This window comes from Berghia stephanieae, chromosome 7 (assembly GCF_034508935.2).
Source record: "Berghia stephanieae isolate SIO BIC M18660-M18661 chromosome 7, UCSD_Bste_1.3, whole genome shotgun sequence".
Classification (NCBI taxonomy): domain Eukaryota; kingdom Metazoa; phylum Mollusca; class Gastropoda; order Nudibranchia; family Aeolidiidae; genus Berghia; species Berghia stephanieae.
The window spans coordinates 56,794,611-56,817,110 of NC_088366.1; the positions used below are offsets into that span (position 1 = coordinate 56,794,611).

Here is a 22,500-nt window from a genome sequence, read left to right on the forward strand (position 1 = left end):
ACAATTAATTGTTGTCGGATAGATTTAAGAGGTTTGTTTGCATTGCTTTATAATTTTATTTTCAAATTTTCTTGACGTTTCTGAAGTTTTTCAATCATTCAAACTTTTCAAGAATTATTTACCTCCAATGTTTCCTAACGCCAGGGGAGTGAAATGACTGAAGAGTTCCAATTTCAAATTGTACACTTTTTTCTCCATATCTTACTCTTTTTAAACAATGAACCTTACACTTTTTCTAGTATTGAGGTTGGCAGCCCTGCAAGAAGGTAATTTTTTTTTGGTGTGTGTGTGTGTGTGTGTGTGTGTGCAGCTATGTGGAAGTAGTAGTAGTAATCAGTGCTGGGATTACCCGTCCAAATCATTACCCGGGTACCCGCGGCAGGGGTGACTTTTTGTCCCAAAATTTTTTTATTGTGTGTGTTTTTTATTTTTATTAAAATTGTTTTTTTTTAAATTTATTTATTATTTATTATTTATTACAACAAAGGAAACGAAACTGAAGTAATAAACAAGGATAATTAACTACAATGAAACCAAAAAAAAAAACAAATACCTGAGATTCCTTTAAAAGATAAGAACTAATTAGTCTTAATCTGTTGATTCCAAAATTGAAACAAATTAAACAAAAAAAAAAAAAATCAATGTAATTGAAAAATAAAGGAGGAAAATCTTTTGAAAAAATGTCATGTAAATGTAAATATGTAAATCAAAATTGTATTACATCCAATTATCACTCTCAGTTCGGTTTCCATTTGTTGAAGCGGGTACTCGTTACCCACCGCTATTACCCGAGTACCCGGTTTAACTTTATTACCCACGGGTACCCGGGTACCCACCCAGCACTAGTAGTAATAACTTATGGCTACACCTCCAAATTGGTCAACCCAGCTTCTAAAGTCTTCCTCTGCCCTAAGAACTGTTTCATAGCCACCTTCAAGTTTAGTTACTGGACAGCGGAGGACAATGTGGTCTTGGGGTATGACAATCACCTTCGGATCAGATCGTCCTTGGGTTTGAGTTTCAATCTGAGTGGCGCATAGTTGAGTCCTTGGAATAGGCTCTTCACTCACATTCTCTCACCATACTCAGGGTGTAAAATGAGTACCTGGTCGTTAACAGAGGGGGAAAAAAAAGTAATATTGCCTTTCAAATATCATGTCTCATACTACATGTTAAGTTTTTGCTATTGAGCTGTTGAGTTTTTATATAGCGCCATATCCACTAATCGTGCTCCAAGCACTTTACAAAGGGTCATCATCATCATCCTCCTCATCATCATCATCATCGTCATCATCTCATCATTTTATTATATTATTATATTATTATTATTATATTATATTATTATTATTTATTATATATTATTATTATTATTATTATTATTATTATTATTATTATATTATATTTATATTATATTATTATTATTATTATTATTATTATTATTATTATTATTATTATATTATTATTATTATTATTATTATTATTATTATTATTATATTATTATTATTATTATTATTATTATTATTATTTTTTTTATTATTATTATTATTACTATTATTATTATTATTATTATTATTATATTATTATTATTTATTATTATTATTATTATTATATTATTATTATTATTATTATTATTATTATTATTATTATTATTATATTATTATATATTATTATTTGTTTATATGTGGGCGATGGAGAACAGTTATTTATATATGTATATATATATATATAATATATATATATATATATATATATTTTTTTTTTTTTTTTTTTTTTATCATGTACTTTATAGTGACACAGTACATCTTGAGATGTCATTTGCAGACGATGTGCCGGACACTCCAACTGCTGCCTTGGGTAGTTATGCGAGGTGAGAATCATGTTTTCCAACTTTTTATTAATCCCCCGCCTCCCCCCCCCCCCCCCCCCCCCCACTACCCCACCACCCCCCCCACCCCCCCCCCCCCCCCCCCCAACACTCCCATTTGCAATAATGTCTCTTGTCAAAATGCTGTAGTTTCCTCAATAGTGGCTGGTAGTTTCCTCAATAGTGGCTAGTAGTTTCCTCAATAGTGGCTACTGCCTGAATGTTCATTTATAGGTTTCCAGTGTTTCGAGATCTTTTTAATCATAGAAAATTTTATTTCTATCAAATTGGTCACTGTTAGTAAGCCCACCCCCCCCCCCCCCCCCCCCCCCCTTCACCGTGTTTCATCAGGCATCCTTTTTGTACTAACACCCTTTGCCTGTGGGGTACTGTGTGTTAAGTGTCTCACCCAAGGGACCAGAATTTTCCACGATCATTGTTACCCATCCAGCCACTGACCATACATAACATTGCTTGACTTTTGTGACAAGACGAAAAACCCCATACCTCTTTGTCACCAAGTCACACAGTTATTATAAAACTTTATGAGGGATAAGAGGAATGAAGATGTTGTTTGGATATTTGTTCACAATGGAAATCGAGTCAGTCCATCAATCAACAGACATTTTAGACATAATAATGACACGATATTTCTCTTGTTTTTCAATTTATCTAACTGCAAAACATGTAAAGTTATTATTTTGTTGCTTTGGTACTTAGCTGCTAGAAGATGTGGAATGTATAAAAAAACAAGAAAACAAAAAACAAAAAAAACAAAGACCAAAAACAAAAAAAAAAAAACAAAAAAAAAAAAACAAAAAAACAAAACAAAAGAAAATACAAAGGTGAATATAACAGCTTAAAAAAAAAGAACAAAATACTAAACACAAAACGTTTCTTTCGACTCAAAACCCTTCTTCAGCCAAAAACAAAATCAATAAAAACATATATATACATTACTATATAAAAGTACAAATAGATGGCACAGAAATAGTCATGTATTATTTTATTATTCATTTATTTCGTTGATAATTTAGTCTTGTACTCAATCCATAATAAATTAAAATACATTTATCACGCGATGTGAATTGCTTTCATCACACATTGATTTATATATGTATATATATATATTTTAAAAAGTCATCATCATCATCATCATCATCATCATCATCATCATCATCATCATCATCATCATCATCATCATCATCATCATCATCATCATCATCACTATCATTCATTCTTCAGCACATGTCTTTACTGCATTACAATCATATCTAAAGTAAATTTGCTTCAAATTTGTACAAATGTAATTTTTGATTCAGGCTTCAAACAAGGTAACTGTTTTCATGAGTATTGATTGACCTCTACTAAATTTGAAATGTTTATCATTTAATTTGCTCTTGAGTTGTGGTTTTGTTTCATTTAGATTCATTTAGAATTTTACAATACTACACAATACACATTTACAAATTTAGCATTAAAAAAACCTTGAGCTTTTATATATATAGCGCAATATCCACATGCTCAAAGCGTTTTACAAAAGGTCCTTGACCAACAGCAACACGTAACATGTAGAATGAGGCATGACGTCTGTTAGGTGATAATACTATATTTTCCCCAACAGAGACAGAGGTACTCATTTTACACCTGAGTACGTTGAGAGAATGTGAGTAAAGAGCCTTTTCCAAGGACTAAACTATTCATCGAGCGAAGCTCGGACCCAGGACTTTCTGTTCCGAAAGCAAGTGTCATACCACAATACCACATAGTCGCATATTAGATTAATTTTTTTTTATTATTAACAGAATTGTAAAACTTTAGAACAGTATACTGCTCAGTGGGCAGATTCAAAATGAGGCTTAATAAAGAAATAATCAATTCCCGATGTAAATAGGATTAAATTTAAATAGACATAATAGCCAAAGGTCAGTTGACCTAAATAACCCTATACACGAAATGATATGATACACAATATGGTATAATAATAATAATGATAAAATAATAATAATAATAATAATAATAATAATAATAATAATAATAATAATAATAATAATAATAATAATAATAATAATAATAATAATAATAATAATAATAAATAATAAGCATATTTCTATAGCGCCTTTCGTCGAAACCTCAAAGTGCTTTAAAAAAACAAAACAAAAAAAAACAAAAAAAAAAAAAGAAAGAAAGAAAAACAGGACATTGTTTACCCTGTTTTTTTGTTATGATAGTAATAACATTAAGCATCAATACAGATCTTAATATGCCTATCTTTCAAGTAAGATGTCTAAAGAGCTTAATTCTCATTGCAATCTTGTTCGTGTTTATTTCACATTAGAGTAATTTGAAATTAACAAATAGTGTGAGCGGTATTTAAATGTTACATGGTAATTATTGCATTTACCCGCACTTTGTGGGATCAGTACCCATCTCGTTTCTTATTTTTTTTGATTTAGATACAAATTTAATAAGCAACATATCACAGCAAAAAATAAAGTTCTCTGCTCACTATATAACAATAATATGATTTAGGAATTTGGTGAGAATTAGAATATCAGTGATGACATTTTGATGCTTTTAATTCATTTCGGTTTGTTTTTTGTTTTTTAAACATTAAATTCATGTTGAAAAAAAAAACAAGCCAAAAAACCTCCAACAAAATACAATAAAAAACAAACAAAAAGCATAATTAAACTTTGTTGTCTTTATATTTAAAAAAAAGTAAATTTTTCAATTTAATTGTCCTTTTCAACATGCATCATTTAAAATGAGATTAGATAATTACTTTGTACCTTTAGCCGTGCAGAAAATTAAAAAAAAAAAAGCAAGATAAATTCATCCCAGTGGCAGTTGTGATGGTGGTGGTGGTGATGTTGATACATATATAGTAGGCATCCTTCCGTCTCAAGAAACGATGGTTTGTGCCCTGTGTGGCTTTGGTCTCATCAGTCTTGTTGTGATTCAGCAGACCGATTCTTGCATGGCAGTCTCTACCGCAGTTGCTGCACACGTAGTTTGACTTTGTGTTTGGTGTTTGGTTCTGCTGCCTCTCTTTGCTCTCCTCTCCACAAACTTCTTCTTTCTCCTTCTTTCTTCTTTTTGATACATAGTTAGTTATAATAAAGCTATATTTTTAAACATTCTCTTTCTGTTCTGCAATATTTATATCATCAAATATTGTTCATGTCCCATCTATTTACCCATACACTGTATTTTTTATTCAGCTTGGACCGCCTAGAAAAAATAGACTTTGAGGAAATTGAAGAGGAAGAAGTTTCAGAGAAGAACCGATTCAACCGGCTGGCAAAAGCCATCAGCAATTTGCTCATATCCAGGTCAGAGGTCCTGTGTTACTTCCTGATGATTCTGAACCAGATGATGTACGGCTCTCTCGTTTCCCTGCCCCTTCCTCTCATGGTTTTCCTGTGGGGAATGCTCTCTGTCCCAAGACCCTCCAAAACCTTTTGGGTCACTGTTATCACGTACACCGAGGTAAGAAAACATTATATAGGGATAGGGACTAATGTAAAAAAAAAAAAAAAAGAAAGTAAGATTTACACAGCCCGTAAATCGTTCCCAAAGTATTGATCCTCTGCTTGTATTTTGGTCAATCATTTCGTTCTCTCACCCTTGCACTGTGACCTGGAAAGTCCCGGGTTTGAGTCCTACTTCAAGCCTTTTTGTTTTTTTCCCCTGGGCAAGATTATTAATCCCCAACTTGTTCGCTTTCGGCAACATGGGTGATTCCTGTTGGCATCATACGTCTGATGGATTATTTAAATTTCTTCATGGAATGTCCCAGGTGACGGCATCTAACAATGCTGTGCGGAAGGGCAGGATTTCTCTCTTCCCCTCCCTCCCCTCCCCCTTGACACAATTGCACATTGCTTCTGGAATCTGCTCGTTTTAAATCTATGAATTGGTGAGAGATAAAGGGAATAGAGAACTGGCAAATGAAATAGAATAAGAATAGGAATTGTGCGGCTATGTGGTCTAGTGGTATGACACTCACTTTCGGATCGGAAGGTCCTGGGTTCGAGCCTCTCTCGGCACATAGTTGAGTCCTTGGAGAAGGCTCTTTACTCACATTCTCTCACCGTACTCAGGTGTAAAATGAGTACCTGGCTGTTAACAGCGTTGTCTCTGTCCCAAAAATTTGTAATATCGCCTGAGCACGTTTAGTGGATATTGCGCTATTTAAAAGCTCAAGTTTTTTTGTTTTTTTTTTCCCCCCCCTATCAGTAGTACAGAATGTAAACAATTCTTTTGATTAATTAAAATCTATTAATTCCTTCATTCAAATCGATTATGACTATGATGATATATTTTGTTTCATTCTCTTGTCTTGTACCAGGCCATCGTTGTGGTAAAATACCTGTTCCAGTTTGGATTCTTCCCCTGGAACGACAGGGTGTACGAGGAGAGTCCGTTTTTCCCTCCCCGCATCATCGGCATTGAAAAGAGGGACAATTACGCCAACGTGGACATTGCCTTGCTTCTGGCGTTATTCTTACACAGGTCAATTTTAAGGGTAAGGAGGTACTTTTGATGTCATTTGCTGGCCATTGAGAAAGAAAGAATGGGAGACAGAGGGAGATAGAGAGACAGAGAGAGAGAGAGAGAGAGAGAGAGAGAGAGAGAGAGAGAGAGAGAGAGAGAGAGAGAGAGAGAGAGAGAGCGAGAGAGAGAGAGAGAGAGAGCGCAAAGTCGCACAAAAAGACCATTTGCTCTCATTTAATTTGATCATTTGCTATTTTATCATTTACCTTATCAGTTTTGTTATAGTAGGATAATTCTATATACCTGTACCTGTCGACTTTCAATATTATGAAAATTCAACAAAATATATTTTTTTATTGTTGCAATGTGTTTTGGTAAAATACTCATGTCTGCCAGCCGGATATATCATCCCAACACACAAAACTATGTGTAACCTTTAACGTTTATAGCTTAGTTGATATGATTTATAACAAAGAGTTGAGTGATGTCAACTTCGTCATATTTATTATGCCTTTAACAGACGTGCCAACTACTACGAAAAAATGGTAAAAATACGAATTTTTGGCTTCAACAATAGAAATAAATAGACATTTTGATTCATTACAATGTGATATAAAGAAAACTTTGATGCCACAAAGCATCTATTCAGGGTTTTGAAGACATATTTAATACTGATAAATGTAAAATATTAATTTGGAAAGTTAATTATAGTGACTTCTATTTCTTCTCTTTGAAAACTACGATTTTTTTACATTTCAAGTTGACAGGTCTGCTTTAATTTATTCCCTTACTTTGTCACCAGAAATATGGACTCTGGAGAGATGCAGCCGACATAAGTGCTGATTTAGAAGCAGCTGGCCTTAAGGAGAAACACTTGACTCATGACAGCCAGGTGAGCTAGAACAAACGCACTCTTGAGACAAAAATCGGGGGTTCCAGTTGCTTAAACGTTTAAAAAAAAAACCTGATCCACACCCAGAAAAAGTTAAAAATATGTGCAGAGTCACTGACTGCTTAGAAACAGAAATACAGTTTAGGAAAGAAGAGACCTATGGATTTGATGGATCGTTTACAGTTTGTAAACACGGACAAACGTATTACCTATGGATTTGATGGATTGTTTACAGTTTGTAAACACGGACAAACATATTACCTATGGATTTGATGGATCGTTTACAGTTTGTAAACACGGACAAACGTATTACCTATGGATTTGATGGATCGTTTACAGTTTGTAAACACGGACAAACATATTAATTAATGGGATGAGCCATTTATTGTGGATTTAATAAAAAATTTTTTAACAACAAATAGGAAAGATGAATATTCAGCAGGATCTCTTGTTTGTTTTCATCAATTGATTGATTTTATTTATTCATTTATTTATTTATTATTTACTTATTTATTTATTTATTTGTTTATTTATTATTTATTTATTATTATTATTATTATATTATTATATTATTATTATTTTATATTATTATTATTATTATTATTATATTATTATTATTATTATTTTATTATTATTATTACTATTACTATTATTATATTATTATTATTATTATTATTATTATTATTATTATTATTATTATTATTATATTATTATTATTATTATTATTATTATTATTATTATTATTTTTTTTTTTTTATTAAAAAAAACATTAATTTATTTTTTATTTTATTTATTATAATTTTTAAAATAATTTTTATTTTGTAAAAAATTTTATTTAATTTTTTTATTAACACATAAATATCTCCCCATCAATAGATTATTTATAAATAAGGATTTTTGTTCATGGTTGCCCTTTTTTATTAGACTGGGACCTGTGGATTCCTCGTGTTGTCAAAAAATGATATTTTTGTCTAGACAAAGTCCTCATGTTGTTAAAAAATGTTATCTTTGTCTAGACAAAGTCGTTATGTTGTCAAAAAATGATATTTTTGTCTAGACAAAGTCCTCATGTTGTCAAACAATGTTATCTTTGTCTAGACAAAGTCCTTGTATTGTCAAAAAATGTTATCTTTGTCTAGACAAAGTCCTCATATTGTCAAACAATGTTATCTTTGTCTAGACAAAGTCTTCATGTTGTCAAACAATGTTATCTTTGTCTAGACAAAGTCCTGATGTTGTCAAACAATGTTATCTTTGTCAAGACAAAGTCCTTATATTGTCAAAAAATGTTGTTTTTATCAAACAAAGTCCTCATATTGTCAAAAAATGTTATCTTTGTCTAGACAAAAGTCAAAAGTTATACTCAAGTCTGGCTGAGACAGTGGGTTCATTTGAAGAAGATTAAGAAGAAGAAGAAAGTATTGTGTTGCTTTTTAGATGTTAAATGTATTCAGCTGATTGGAAGAAATGAATGTTGAAATCCATTTGGAGCAGTGTTGAGCTTTGGATAATCGCTATATAAATGTGATATTGGTTTATTATTTGTTATTATTTGTTATTATTGGTTTATTGTTTGTTTAAAAGTAGTTTTTTTTCAAATCCATTAGACTTATTGAGATAGGAGTTTATCCCGGTTTCTAAACTGTTAAACAAACAATAGCTGATTGCTAGCTGATCTTTGGGTAGGATGCTAGTGTTTATTGCAGAATACTTTCCATTAGCCCTAATAGACCCAGCTACCCAATCAATCACTGTTGGGTGGACAGGGGGGTCAGGAAAATATCTACTACAGTCCGGGATTGATCTCGGTCCCTTTGCCTGTGAGGCGAGTACATTATTCATTTGGAGCATGGTTAAACCTGGGACAAACACTGTATAAATGTGATATTTGTTTATCATTTGTTTAAACGCAATCCTTCAAATAGGGAATGACATTAGCGGAAGAGTAGCGTCCCTTGATTGGACGTCACCTTACAGAGAGAACATCAATTTGGTTTTGAAATGTCTCACGCCGCTTTCATCGGAAGCGAGGACGAGAGACGCATGCGCACAACCAACATGACGTTCTCTCTCTTATAACTTTTCCGCCGGTGACGTCACAGACTATGGGTGACGTCCAATCAAGGGATGCTACTCTTCCGCTAATCTCATTTCCTATACACAAGGCCTTTGGAACAGGAGTTTATCCCAGTTTCTATACCGATAAACAGACAATAGCTGATTGCTAGCTAGTCGTTGGATAGGATGCTAGTTTATTGCAGAATACTTTCCATTAACCCTTTAATAGACCCAGCTACCCAATCACTGCAGGATGATCAGAGGGGTCAGAAAAAGAAAACACAGCAATCCAGGATCGGCTTCGGTCCCATTGCATTGTGAAGTGAGTGCAGCTGTGTGGTCTTGTGGTGTGAAACTCACCTTTGGACTTGAAAGCCCATGGTTTGAGCCCCGCTCTCATTGGTATATATATTTGAGTCCTTGGAAAAGGCTCTTTACTCACATTTTCTCACCATACTCATGTATAAAATGATTACCTGTCCATTAACAGCGTTGTCTCTTTTGAAAAAAATTATAATATCACCCAACAGACGTCATCTCTCATCCTACATATTAAGTGGTGCTGTTGGCTAAGGCCCTTTTGTAAAGGTTTTGAGCACATCTAAAAAAAAAAAAATTAAAAAAAGAGCTTTTATATAGCGCAATATCCACTAAACGTGCTCAAAGCCTATTTTTCATCTAGTGGATATTGCGCTATATAAATTCTTAAGTTGAGAGAATGGTTAAACCTTGGTTAAGCGCTATATAAATGTGAGTGATCGTCGTTGTTAATTAACTTTTTATAAAAAATGTGTATATTCCTCTCAAAAGGACCATAGCAAGATGGAGGACACGAATGAAGAGTCTGAGGATCAGCAAGGCAAGAGTGTTGATGAGGAAAGGAAATCGAAAAAAAAACTGGTTCAAGGGTAAGTAAAAATGTGTATTCAGGCCTGACCTTATCCTCAGACCTGCCAACCAGCACGATTAATCGTATTTTAGTACGATTTTTGGACTCAAATACGTGGATACGATTCCAAAGGATTTAGACCTTATCCTCAGACCTGCCAACCAGTACGATTAATCGTATTTTAGTACGATTTTTGGACTCAAATACGTGGATACGATTCCAAAGGATTTAGACCTTATCCTCAGACCTGCCAACCAGCACGATTAATCGTATTTTAGTACGATTTTTTTAATACGTGGATACGATTCCAAAGGATTTAGTACGATTTTTGTTGTTGTAATATTTTGATTTAAAATGGTCATTAAGTTTTAGTTTCTCGATAAACCGATAATTTTGTAATTACTAGTGATTGCTGCAAACGAATGTTTGAATGATGAAGATCGGAGTTTATTTTTGATTTGGGTTTGATGTTAGCTTTTATATAAATTTTTGTATTTTGCGCACTTTTATTTTCCACACATGCGGACAAAATACACTTTTTTGCTAAAAAATACACTTTTTAGGATCATAGAATACACTTTTTATTCTGGGAAGGTTGGCAGGTCTGTATCCTTACTATTTTTATTATTATTGTGGATTGCTGCTGTAAAGTGCCATTCAGCACAGTAAATTAAGTAGTCCTTCATAGATATTTGGTACATGAAGCCGGAGTTTATACCAGTTTCTATAGCATACATAGGACAATAGCAATTGCTTGCTATCCTTTTGATAGGATGCTAGTCTATTACAAAGTACTTTCCACCCCAAATCTAACGAAACTCAGCTACTCATTCACTGCTGGATGGACAGGGGGGTAAAAAAAAAAAAAAAAAATCTCGACTGCACTACCCGGGATCGATCTCGGTTCCTTTTCGTGTGAAGCGAGTACTCTAACAACTGAGCTATTGGGACCCCCAGCATTGTGGATGGATATATTTATATAAAAATAGGATAAGGTGTGTGTAATATATCGATTAATAAGTTTAGTTGTATTTATTTAACGTTTAGTTGTAAACTGCCAAACTGGCTACACTGCACATTGTTTTTAGTTTGAGTTGAATAGAACCTTTTTCCGATTATCATCTAACAATCTTGTTGTGTTGTTCCTTGAGGTTTGACTTAAATATAATTATTATTATTGATAAAACAATATCAATACAATACACTTGGCGACGACATTACAGTGTGTATGAAACAGTGCCAGATAAAGTATACAGAAAAATACAAGAAAAAATCAATCCCAAAAATCAGCAAGGGATTGAACCTTAGACCTCCTAATTGATAGTCAGACATTCTACCATTACACCACAGAGGTTACTTGGTAGTCGGGACAACTTAATGCTTATATTCTCTTGTGCGGCTATGTGGTCTATTGGTATGACACTCGCTTTTGGATGGGAAGGTCCTGGGTTCGAGCCTCGCTCGGCGCATAGTTGAGTCCTTGGAAAGGGCTCTTTACTCACATTCTGTCACCGAAATTAGGTGTAAAATGAGTACCGAGCCGTTAACAGCGTTCTCTCTGTCCAGAAAATAATTGTAATATCGCCTAACAGGCGTTATGTCCCGTTCTACATGTTACCTGTTGCTGTTGGTCAGGGAGACCCTTTGTAAAGCGCATTGAGCACGTTTAGTGGATATTGCGCTATAGGGAATGTGATTAGCCAAAGAGTAGCTTCCCTTGATTGGACGTCACCGGCGGCAAAGTTATTAGAGAGAGAACGTCATGTTGGTTGTGCGCATGCATCTCTAGTCCTCACTTCCGGAGACACTTCACCGAAAGTGAGGGCGAGAGAGATGCATGCGCAAAACCATGTTGACATTCTCTCTGTAAGGTGATGTCCAATCAAGGGACGCTACTCTTCCGCTAATCTCATTCCCTATATAAAAGCCCAAGTTTAAAGCTCAAGTTTATATTTTCTACAAGGGTATGTGTTTCCAATACAAACCCTTGCTTTGCATCATAATGCAGCATGTATTGAACCCAGAAGGACGAGAACAAAGACAGATGGATATTGGCACTATTATAAAATACCCAGTGCTTTACATTATTTTATGGGGCAGCTTGGCTCAGTGGTAATGTCTTTGCTCTGTACCCCCCAAAAAAGCTGCAGATTTCAACTACCTGTCATGAGCAAGTCACTTTGCTCTAGATCACTTTGCAGTAGTCGTAGTATCGTTCGGCTACACTTCTATGTTCAAGATGTCAATCCAGGTTCGGAAGTCATCATCACATTTGTTGATGGTTTCAAATCCCCCTTCAAGTTTTGTCTCTGGGCAATCTAGTACGAGGTGGTTTGCATCTTGTGGTGCTTGGTTGCACTTTGGGCATGTTGGTGATTCTTGGAGCCCCCATTTGTGCATGTTGGCAGCTGTTCTTGTATGTTTTGACCGTAGTCTATCCTTTGCAGTGCTGCAGTGTGGCTGACACCCTTTATTCCAGTCTTCCCTGAAAGACAAATTTTCCCTTTAGGAATGAATAAAGAAATTTTAGTTTTTTTATTTATTTATTTTTTCTACATTTCTAGTCAATTTTACTTAAATTTATCTTTATGACTATTAACCAGTAGATGTTTGACCAATCAAAACATGGGATTTATGACACACCTTCACACGTGCTCGGACAAACATAGTTGATTGTTTATAAACAAAAACATGAATGAAAATGACCTGTATCTGATCACTACCAAATGGGGGACTAGTTATCACACGATTTTCTCGATCATAATGTAAACGTTTAAGTTTACACATAGTTTTCTATGATGGTTCTATTGATCAAGCAATAGAACAGTGGATATTTTATTTAAACACATACCATCAATAGTAAAGCCTGTGTCGTATGCTATGTTTACCAATGAATGTCATTGTTCACATTATGACGAATGTCGGAGAGGCGTGGTTGTCTAAGTGTCAATTGGTCCACTCTGACATAAATGTTTTAACTCTTTCAGCGCCATTGGCTGCACCGGCTAGTGCAGAATCTGTTCTACTGGCCAATGGCTGCACAGTGCGGCCGGTCTTAAAAGACTAAAAATAATAATGTAATCCAATCCAACTTTCTATAAACGTATTATAAAATTAATCAATGGTATCATTTCTTTCATCAGAACATTCAATTGGCCCTAGGGGGGTATTTTTTTTTCACCGCATTCGAATGTCGCTTTGTCTTAGCTTGTCATTCTCATGCTTCCTCAATCAGGTGTCAGTCGTTTTGTGACGGAAATGCGAATAACGCTCAAAGAGTTACAATATAATGTACAGTCGCGTCTTTTTGATCCACAACTCCACAATCCGGATGTCTCCATTATCCGGACAGGTTTCCTGGAGACGGATATTTTTCTTCTTCTTTAGTTGTACACTTTAGGGATTGAATCCACAATCCGTATGTCTCCATTATCCGGACAGGTTTCCTGGAGGCGGATATTTTTCTTCTTCTTTACTTGTACACTTTAGGGATTGATTCCACAATCCGGATGTCTCCGTAATCTCCGGACAAAATGCTGGGAATGGAGGAGGTGTTCGATTTGGAGAGAGTATATAATTTATTTTCACTTAAAAAATTTTTTTTTTTTCTCCTTAGTATTGCTTACATCACTCGCCCGTTCACAACGTTTTTCACCAACGTAACCCAGTCGTCTTACAACGCCACTGTCGATGTCTACGCTCCGATGTTTGGATGTGACTTCATCCTTTTCTTGGTCCTGGTATTTGGTTTCAGCTCGTTTGGACCTGCTGTGAGTAAAGTCATAACTCAAAAAAAACCTAGTCCTATTGTCTCCCTCTCTGTCTCTCTCTCCATCTCTCTCTCTCTCTCTCTCCATATCTCTCTCTATCTCTGTCTGTCTCTCTCTCAGTCTCTATCTCTCTCTGTCTCTCACTTTCTTTCTTTCTCTCTTTCTCTCTCTCTCTCTCTCTCTCTCTCTCTCTCTCTCTCTCTCTCTCTCTCTCTCTCTTTCTCTTTCTCTATCTCTATCTATCTCTATCTATCTCTCTGTCAATCTGTCTGTCTCTTAATGTCTCTGTCTGACTGTCTGTCTGTCTGTCTGTCTGTCTGTCTGTCTCTCTCTCTCTCTCTCTCTCTCTCTCTCTCTCTCTCTCTCTCTCTCTCTCTCTCTTTCTCTTTCTCTCTCTTTCTCTTTCTCTTTTTTCCCCTTTTTCTTTCACCAACGTAGCCCAATTGTCTTACAACGTCACCATCAATGTCAATGCATCATCATCATCATCATCATCATCATCATCATCATCATCATCATCATCATCATCATCATCATCATCATCATCATCATCATCAAAATCATCATCATCACCATCATCATCATCATCATCATCATCATCATCATCATCATCATCATCATCATCATCATCATCATCATCATCATCATCATCATCTCATTTCCATTTTTCCCCATTCACAGGAAACTGCAGGAGGAGGAGATGTCGCCAGCTACATTCAGGACAACAAGGTATTCTTTCTATCATGAATTATTTGAATAGAAAACCCCCAAAAAACATGATTACATGTATTAAATTGCCCCCATAAGTATGATTGTTAATCATCATCATTATTATTATTATTATTGCTATTATTATTATTGCTATCATTATTATTATTATTATTATTATTATTATTATTATTATTATTATTATTATTATTATTATTATTATTATTATTATTATTATTATTATCATTATCATTTTTGTTATTATCATCATCGTCGTCATCATCATCATCATCATCATCATCATCATCATCATCATTCATCATCATCATCATCATCATATCATCATCATCATCATCATCATCATCATCATCATCATCATCATCATCATCATCATCATCATCATCATCATCATCATATCATCATCATCATCATCATCATCATCATCATCATCATCATCATCATCATCATCATCATCATCATCATCATCATATCATCATCGTCGTCGTCATCAATTATCATTATTAAAAACCTATCCAAAATCATATATTTTTTAAACTACAAAATTCAATTTTTACATAAAACCATTTTGAGATGACAGGTCACAATCTTTTTTCTTTTCTTTTTCTTTGTCTTTATCTTTTTCTTTTTTCTTTTCTTTTTCTTTTTCTTTTTCTTTTTCCTTCCCCAGATTCCAGCACCATTCCTGGTCATGCTGATCACCCAATTCATCTTCATCGTCATCGACCGCGCTCTCTTCCTGCGCAAGCTCGTGCTGGGTAAATTCATCTTCCAAATATTCCTGGTCATCGCCATACACATCTGGATGTTCTTCTTGCTACCTCTCATCACTAAAAGGTAAGGATGTGCATCATCACTAAAAGGTAAGGATGTGCATCATCACTAAAAGGTAAGGATGTGCAATGCAGACCTGCCAAGTGTGATGAGAATGTTGTGGGTGGTTGTAGTAGCTGTGGCAGTGATGAGAATGTGGTGTGGTGGTTGTAGTAGTGGAAGTGGTTGTAGTAGCTGTGGCAGTGATGAGAATGTGGTGTGGTGGTTGTAGTAGTGGAAGTGGTTGTAGTAGCTGTGGCAGTGATGAGGATGTGGTGTGGTGGTTGTAGTAGTGGAAGTGGTTGTAGTAGTTGTGGCAGTGATGAGGATGTGGTGTGGTGGATGTAGTCGTAATAATGGGAGTGGTTGTTGAATTAGTGGCTGTAGTGATGATGATATTTGTGATGATGATGGTGGTTGTGGTAGTAGTAGTATTAGTAGTAGTAGTAGTAGTAGTAGTAGTAGTAGTAGTAGTAGTAGTAGTAGTAGTAATCGTAGTAGTAGTAGCAGCAGTAGCAGCAGCAGCAGCAGCAGCAGCAGCAGCAGCGCAGTAGTAGTAGTTTGGATGAATGTGAAGTTAGACGAAATACTGGAATCAACATTTTAAGGTTAATGATCACCTCACTGAAGGCAATGAATGGTACAGACTGAAGGGTGTTATACAGGGGATCTGGTGGTAAAGTGAGTTAGCAATGGTGCTTTTAGGGGAATAAGCTAAATAGCTTACATATTGAAAATGATGATTAGCTCTGAAATGACTTGCATGACCTACAAAGCATAACTTGTATCTTTCCCTTTGGTTGTGCCACTCTGTGCTATAGCTATTTTGTGGAGCTGTGTGGTCTTGTGGTGTGAAACTCGCCTTTGGACTTGAAAGCCCACGGTTTGAGCCCCGCTCTCATTGGTATATATATTTGAGTCTTTGGAAAAGGCTCTTTACTCACATTTTCTCACCATACTCAGGTATAAAATGATTACCTGTCCATTAACAGCATTGTCTCTTTTGAAAAAAAATTGTAATATCACCCAACAGACGTCATCTCTCATCCTACATATTAATATTAAGTGGTGCTGTTGACTAAGGCCATCTTGTAAAGGCTTTGAGCACATCTAGTGGATATTGCGCTATATAAATTCTAAAGTTTTGCTCAAGAATATAAACTTTTAGGATGAATTGAACAAAGAAATAAGAAATGATATCTAAAATTTGGCCACTGTTTCTTTAGTCTCAATTTGACTTGTAACACACAATTTTTAACCTCCTCAGGAGTTTTTACATGAACATCGCTGCTCAAATCTGGTATTTCATCAAGTGTATTTACTTCGGACTCTCTGCCTATCAGATTCGATGTGGTTACCCAAATCGCATCTTGGGTAACTTCTTGACAAAGAAATACGGTTATCTCAACCTCTTCTTATTCAAAGGGTAAGTGATGAGTGATAAGATGCTTTTCGGATCAAATATTTTCTAAGGGTGTTCATGATGTTCAGTTATGTTTTTTTTTTTTTTTCAAGCTGACATTGTTTTATATTTTTAGTTATGCGCTTTGTTCTTAAAATTAAACATTATCGATCTCAAACTTTAAAAAAAAAAAGAAGAAGAAAAGAATATTAGAAAAAATAAAGAAGAAAGAAAAAAGAAGGAAACAAACAACATGAACCCAATAAAATAATTCTGAAGATGCCTTGAAACTGCTGAACTCAAAAAAAACAGTATCATCTAGGTCACTTTTTATCTGTCTATTGTTGCATAAATTATGCTAATTTGGATCAAATGAATACTCTTATTATATTCTCCATAAGCCCATTGCTGTATTTAATTAATGCATCTTTTAAAAAATTATTATTATGTTCTGAAATTTAATTTGTTTTTGTCTGAAGAACAGTAACTATTGCATTAAGCAAAATTGTCGTAAGAATCTAAAATTAAAAAACAAAAACAAAAACAACCCAACTCTCTCCCCCCCCCCCCCCCCCCCCCCAACCAAAGAAAAAAAAATAAAAAGAAAAGAAAGAACTCCCCCCCCCCCCAAAAAAAAAAAAAAACAAAACAAAACAAAAAAACCCAAAAAACTCCAAAAAACACAAAACAAAATATAACCAAAAAAAACAAACAAAACAAACAAAACAAACAAACCCCAACGAAAAAACAAAAAAAACAAAAACAACAAAAAATGAAATCAAAGCAAAGCAAAAGAAAACGAACTTTTTTGATGGCAACAATTCCTTTTATGGATATGGCCCTCAAATAGATATTTGCATCTTACCATTTTTTTTCTCTCTCTCTACCGACCATTCTCCCTTTCCCTCCCCACAAAAAAGATTCCTGGCCATTCCATTTTTGTTGGAGTTGCGTGCCTTGATGGATTGGATCTGGACTGACTCAACGCTTGCCATTGGCTCATGGCTACAAATGGAGGACATCTATGCCAATATCTTTGTTCTGAAATGCTGGAGGGAGATTGAAAAGGTAACCAAAGAAAAGTTGTATATGCTGAAGTGCTTTTACCCATATCTTTCCACTTTCATAAAATTCCAAGTTTAATAATAATAATAATAATATATCTTTATTGTCCCCAAAAAAGTGGCAATTTGTTATTTGGTTACACATTTATAACAATACAATATTGTCATAGACACACTCACGCAAGATGCACACTAGTAGCATAGTATTTATCGTAAAAAAAAAAAAAGAGTTTTTATGTGTTTATTTTGTTTTTATTTTTTAATTCTTTTTTTTTATGTGTATCAAATTAGTAATGAAGAGTTGAAAGAGGGGAGTTATATGATGTAAATCTACCACTCGTATAACTTGCTTAAAATTTGGGGAAATAAACTACAAGTCACAGAAATGCAGAAATGTACGTTTTTTTTTTTGGTAATGGAAATGGCCGTTTTATGTGGAGTTTGAAGGGTATAGTGTTAATGCATTTATTATATATATATATATATATGGTATATATATATATCAAAGCACTTTACAAGGGGTCCCTAGCCAAAAGGTACACTTAACATGTAGGATGAGACTTGACGCCTGTTAGGCGATATTACATTTTTTTTTCCAACAAAGGCAATGCTGTTAATGACCAGGTTCTAATTTTACACCTGAGTACAGTGAGAGAATGTGAGTAAAGAGCCTTTTCAAAGCACCCAACGAAGCACTGCTCAACTCAGAGCGGGACTCAAACACCCAGGACCTTCCAATCTGAAAGAGAGTGTCATACCACTAGACCACAGTGAGGCAAATAAAAGTAAATTTTTAACATGCATCTATAAAAAATTTAACATCCTCAAGCTGCTGGTTTTCACCTCATATATATATATATATATATATATATATATATATATATATATATATTATATAATAATATATTTATATATCTGGGTGGGGTTCCTGACCTCCCATAGTGGGCAGGGAGGTACATACTGTGTCTTCTATCCCCCTATATCTGTTTTCCAACATGCTTTCTGTCTTTGTCTTGGAATTAGATTACTTGGTTTTGACCTGGCCCTGACCAGAGTCCTAGCTGGGAGGGAAACAGTCAAATGCATAGTTATTGTTTTGGGAGATGATATTTTTTCCTTGTAAATCATCTCTCTGTTATGTATTACTATATTTGTTATTTTGAATTTATAATGTAAGAATTTGAGTGTATTCTTCTTTGTGGGGACCTGTGTTCGTATCTAGATGAGAACTAAGTACATTGATGGTATGCTCTTGGAATCTACACCAATTCCTTATTTGTACAATTCCCCTTCGTCTTACCCTTTCTTGTATGCTTAAATTGTAATTCTAGAAATTTTTACTATCCCATTTTCTTCCTTTTTACTGGCGTTGATATGACCTAAATGTGTTGCAAGAGCCGTAAAACCCTTAAAAACATAAACAATCACCTCATATATCTTGTACATCCTCAGAAATACCCAACACAGCGGTCCATCAAGAAAGGCACAGTACCCAAATACGTTGTCGGAGGACTCCTTTTGGTAGTCATTATCTTCATCATCTGGTTCCCACTCGTCTTCTTTTCCTTCTTCAACTCTGTCTTCCTGGCCAATCCACCCACCGAGATGCAGCTGACTATCGGAGTGGGCGGATACCAGCCCCTGTTTAAAACCACGACCCTCAGCCCCAACATTAAACCTCTGACTGCCGCGGAGTATAGCAGCCTGAAAAATTACTTTTCCAAGGACCGGGTAAGTTGAAGTTAAAGATTTGTGAAAGCGTTGTTCCTTCCTTTTTACTGGCGCGGATATGACCTTAATGTATTGCAAGCGCTGTAAAGGGGGCAGCATGGCTCAGCGGTACGGTCTTTGCTTCATACCCGAAAGGTACCGAGTTCAATTAACTGCTGCGTTGTGTGGCCTTGAGCAAGTCACCTCGCCCTAGCTCAATTTGCGGCGCTGCACTGCGGCTGACGCCTGGGTTATTCCAGTCTTCCCTTGGAATAGACCCTAAAGACAAATTTCCCCTATGGGATGAATAAAGGGAATTTAAGTATTTTTTTTTTTTTAACCCCTTAAAAACAACAACAAACAAATCAAAATCCTTTCATTAAGTCCTATAGAGAATATGCACTTGGCTAAGAACCTCACAACATTGCCACCGGGAAGTATAACGGACCAACACAAAAAACTATGTGTAACTATGAACTTTTATAGTCTGGATAATACAGTTAAGTGAGAAATACTCATAAACATGGATGGCAAAAAAAAAAAAGAAAAAAAAGACCCCAGTGATGTCAACTTTGTTCTATCTATTCTGGGTTGTTTTGTTTTTTTGTAGGTTGGCAGTCGTTTTAAAAATAACATTAATCAAGTCAGATTTACGGATTCAAACTTGTTGTTTGTTTATACTCGTCACACTGCTAATTATTTTAATTTATATTTCAGAGAGCGTTTGCATTCCTCAGTGGATTCGAACCATCCGATGTCACTCTGGTAGAGGCGGATGGCCATTCTCTGGGCATCTGGGGTATCAGCCCGATTAGTCAGAAAACACTGGTAGAGGATCTGTCCAACAACTCCTTGACCACATCTCTGGATCTCACAGTGGACATCTTGTTTAAGAGGTGAGTAGTACAGGATATACCTTGATTTCTTTCAGTGCATATCAGTGCAAGGGTCACCCCTACAACACTCAACACAAAGCTCTATGGTGAGGCTGAGGACCTAAAGCGGACCACAGACTTCATAGCAGATATCGGACTGCAGCCATAGATGTCCATCAGAGGAATGAAGAAGAAGAAGAAGATACCTTGATGTAAAATTGTCACTATTTTAATTGAGCTTTTATATAGCACAATATCACTAAACATGCTCAAGGCGCTTTACAAGAGGTCCCTGGCCAACAGCAACACTTAACATCTAGGACGGGACTTGACGTCTGTGAGGCGATATTTAAATTTTTTTCGGACAGAGACAACGCTGTTAACGACCAGATACTCATTTTACACCTGAGTACGGTGAGAGAATGTGAGTAAAGAGCCTTTTCCAAGGACTCCAACTATGTGCTGAGCGAGGCTTGAACCCAGGACCTTCCGATCCAAAAGTGAGTGTCATACCACTAGACCACATAGCCGCACTGTCCATTCCAGAGGCCACATTGGATCTGTCTTTGACTTACAGGGATTTGCAATTTTTTGAATTTTCTGAAAGAATATGCTCCCCAGAGCATTTTAATGTTTGACTTTCTTCTCCCACATAACTTTTGCTGATGTAGTTTTAATCTGTGAGTTAACGATATCTGGGTGGGGATCCTGACCTCCCATAGTGGGCAGGGAGGTACATTCTGTGTCTTCTATCCCCCCATACCCGTTTTCCAATTGTTTCCGGTCGTTGTCTTGGAATGAGATTATTTAGTTTTGTCCTGATCCTTGCCGGAGTTCCTTGGCCGGAGGGAAACAGTCGAATGTATAGTTATAGTTTTGGGAGATGATATTTTGTTCCTTGTAAATCATCTCTCTGTTATGCATTGTATTGTTTAGTTTACATATTATATTATATGATTGGTAAACATTTGAGTGTATTCCTCTTAGTTGGGACCTGTGCTTGTCTGGATGAGACATTTAGGTGATCTCAAACTAAGTACTTTGATGGTGTGCTCTTGGAATCTACATCTGTTTCCTATTTGAACCAAATCCCCTTTGTCTTGCCTTTTCTTTTGTGCTTTAATTGTAATTCTAGAACTTTTTACTATCCCATTTTCTTCCTTTTTACTGGCGCTGATATGACCTAAATGTGTTGCAAGCGCCGTAAAACCCTTAAAAACATAAAAACAAAAACAGTTAACGATATTCATGAAGTTATGGTCAGATGTATGGGATGTATGGATGTATGTATGTATGTATCCTGCAACTTTTCTCAAATTTCATACTTATTCAACTTGAATAGCTGTAAAAAATATTTTGAAGTGAAATTAAGCTTTGATATTTCACGAAGATGTAAAAAAAAAGGTTGATTTAATCATTTATGACAAGAAATCAATTTTGATAAAAATTGACATTCTAACTAAACTTGGCAATATCTCAGTTCAAACCTTTTCACCATCCGACTGATTTTGTCATTCACTGTAACACATATCCATTTCTATGATTTAAGGGTGATGCCATTTAATGAAGAGAAGCTTTGCACAAAATATTTTCATATGTGCTCCTTAACAACTCTTTCAGCGCTGAGGCTGTATTCGTATTTCCGTCACAAAATGGCTGACACCTGATTGAGGCAGCATGAGAATGACAAGCTAAGACAAAGCGACATATTCGAATTCGGCGCAAAATCTCAATTAAAATAACCCCCCCCCCCCCCCCCCCCCCACACACACACACACACATACCCCTAGGGTCAATTGAATGTTCTGATGAAAGAAACGATACCATTGGTTCAATTTATACTACTTTTGTAGGATTGGTGGACTTATTTGTTTATTTATTTATTTTTTAAAATTAATTATTAAATAGGAATAAATTATTTATTCATTTATTTATTT

The 22,500-nt window shown here is 35.2% G+C and overlaps 1 protein-coding gene across 1 annotated transcript in view; it reads left to right on the forward strand.

The window, feature by feature from the left end:
- The window catches only part of LOC144976591 (piezo-type mechanosensitive ion channel component 1-like), a 168,523-nt gene that overhangs the window by 135,598 nt on the left and 10,425 nt on the right, over positions 1-22,500 (forward strand). The window contains exons 41-52 of the mRNA XM_078920886.1: positions 1,790-1,867; positions 5,089-5,356; positions 6,219-6,395; positions 7,167-7,256; positions 10,125-10,222; positions 13,820-13,973; positions 14,655-14,702; positions 15,370-15,536; positions 16,780-16,938; positions 17,835-17,982; positions 19,431-19,709; positions 20,406-20,584. Of these exons, the coding sequence (XP_078777012.1) occupies positions 1,790-1,867; positions 5,089-5,356; positions 6,219-6,395; positions 7,167-7,256; positions 10,125-10,222; positions 13,820-13,973; positions 14,655-14,702; positions 15,370-15,536; positions 16,780-16,938; positions 17,835-17,982; positions 19,431-19,709; positions 20,406-20,584 (1,845 nt within the window). The remainder of the gene's footprint in view (positions 1-1,789; positions 1,868-5,088; positions 5,357-6,218; positions 6,396-7,166; positions 7,257-10,124; positions 10,223-13,819; positions 13,974-14,654; positions 14,703-15,369; positions 15,537-16,779; positions 16,939-17,834; positions 17,983-19,430; positions 19,710-20,405; positions 20,585-22,500) is intronic.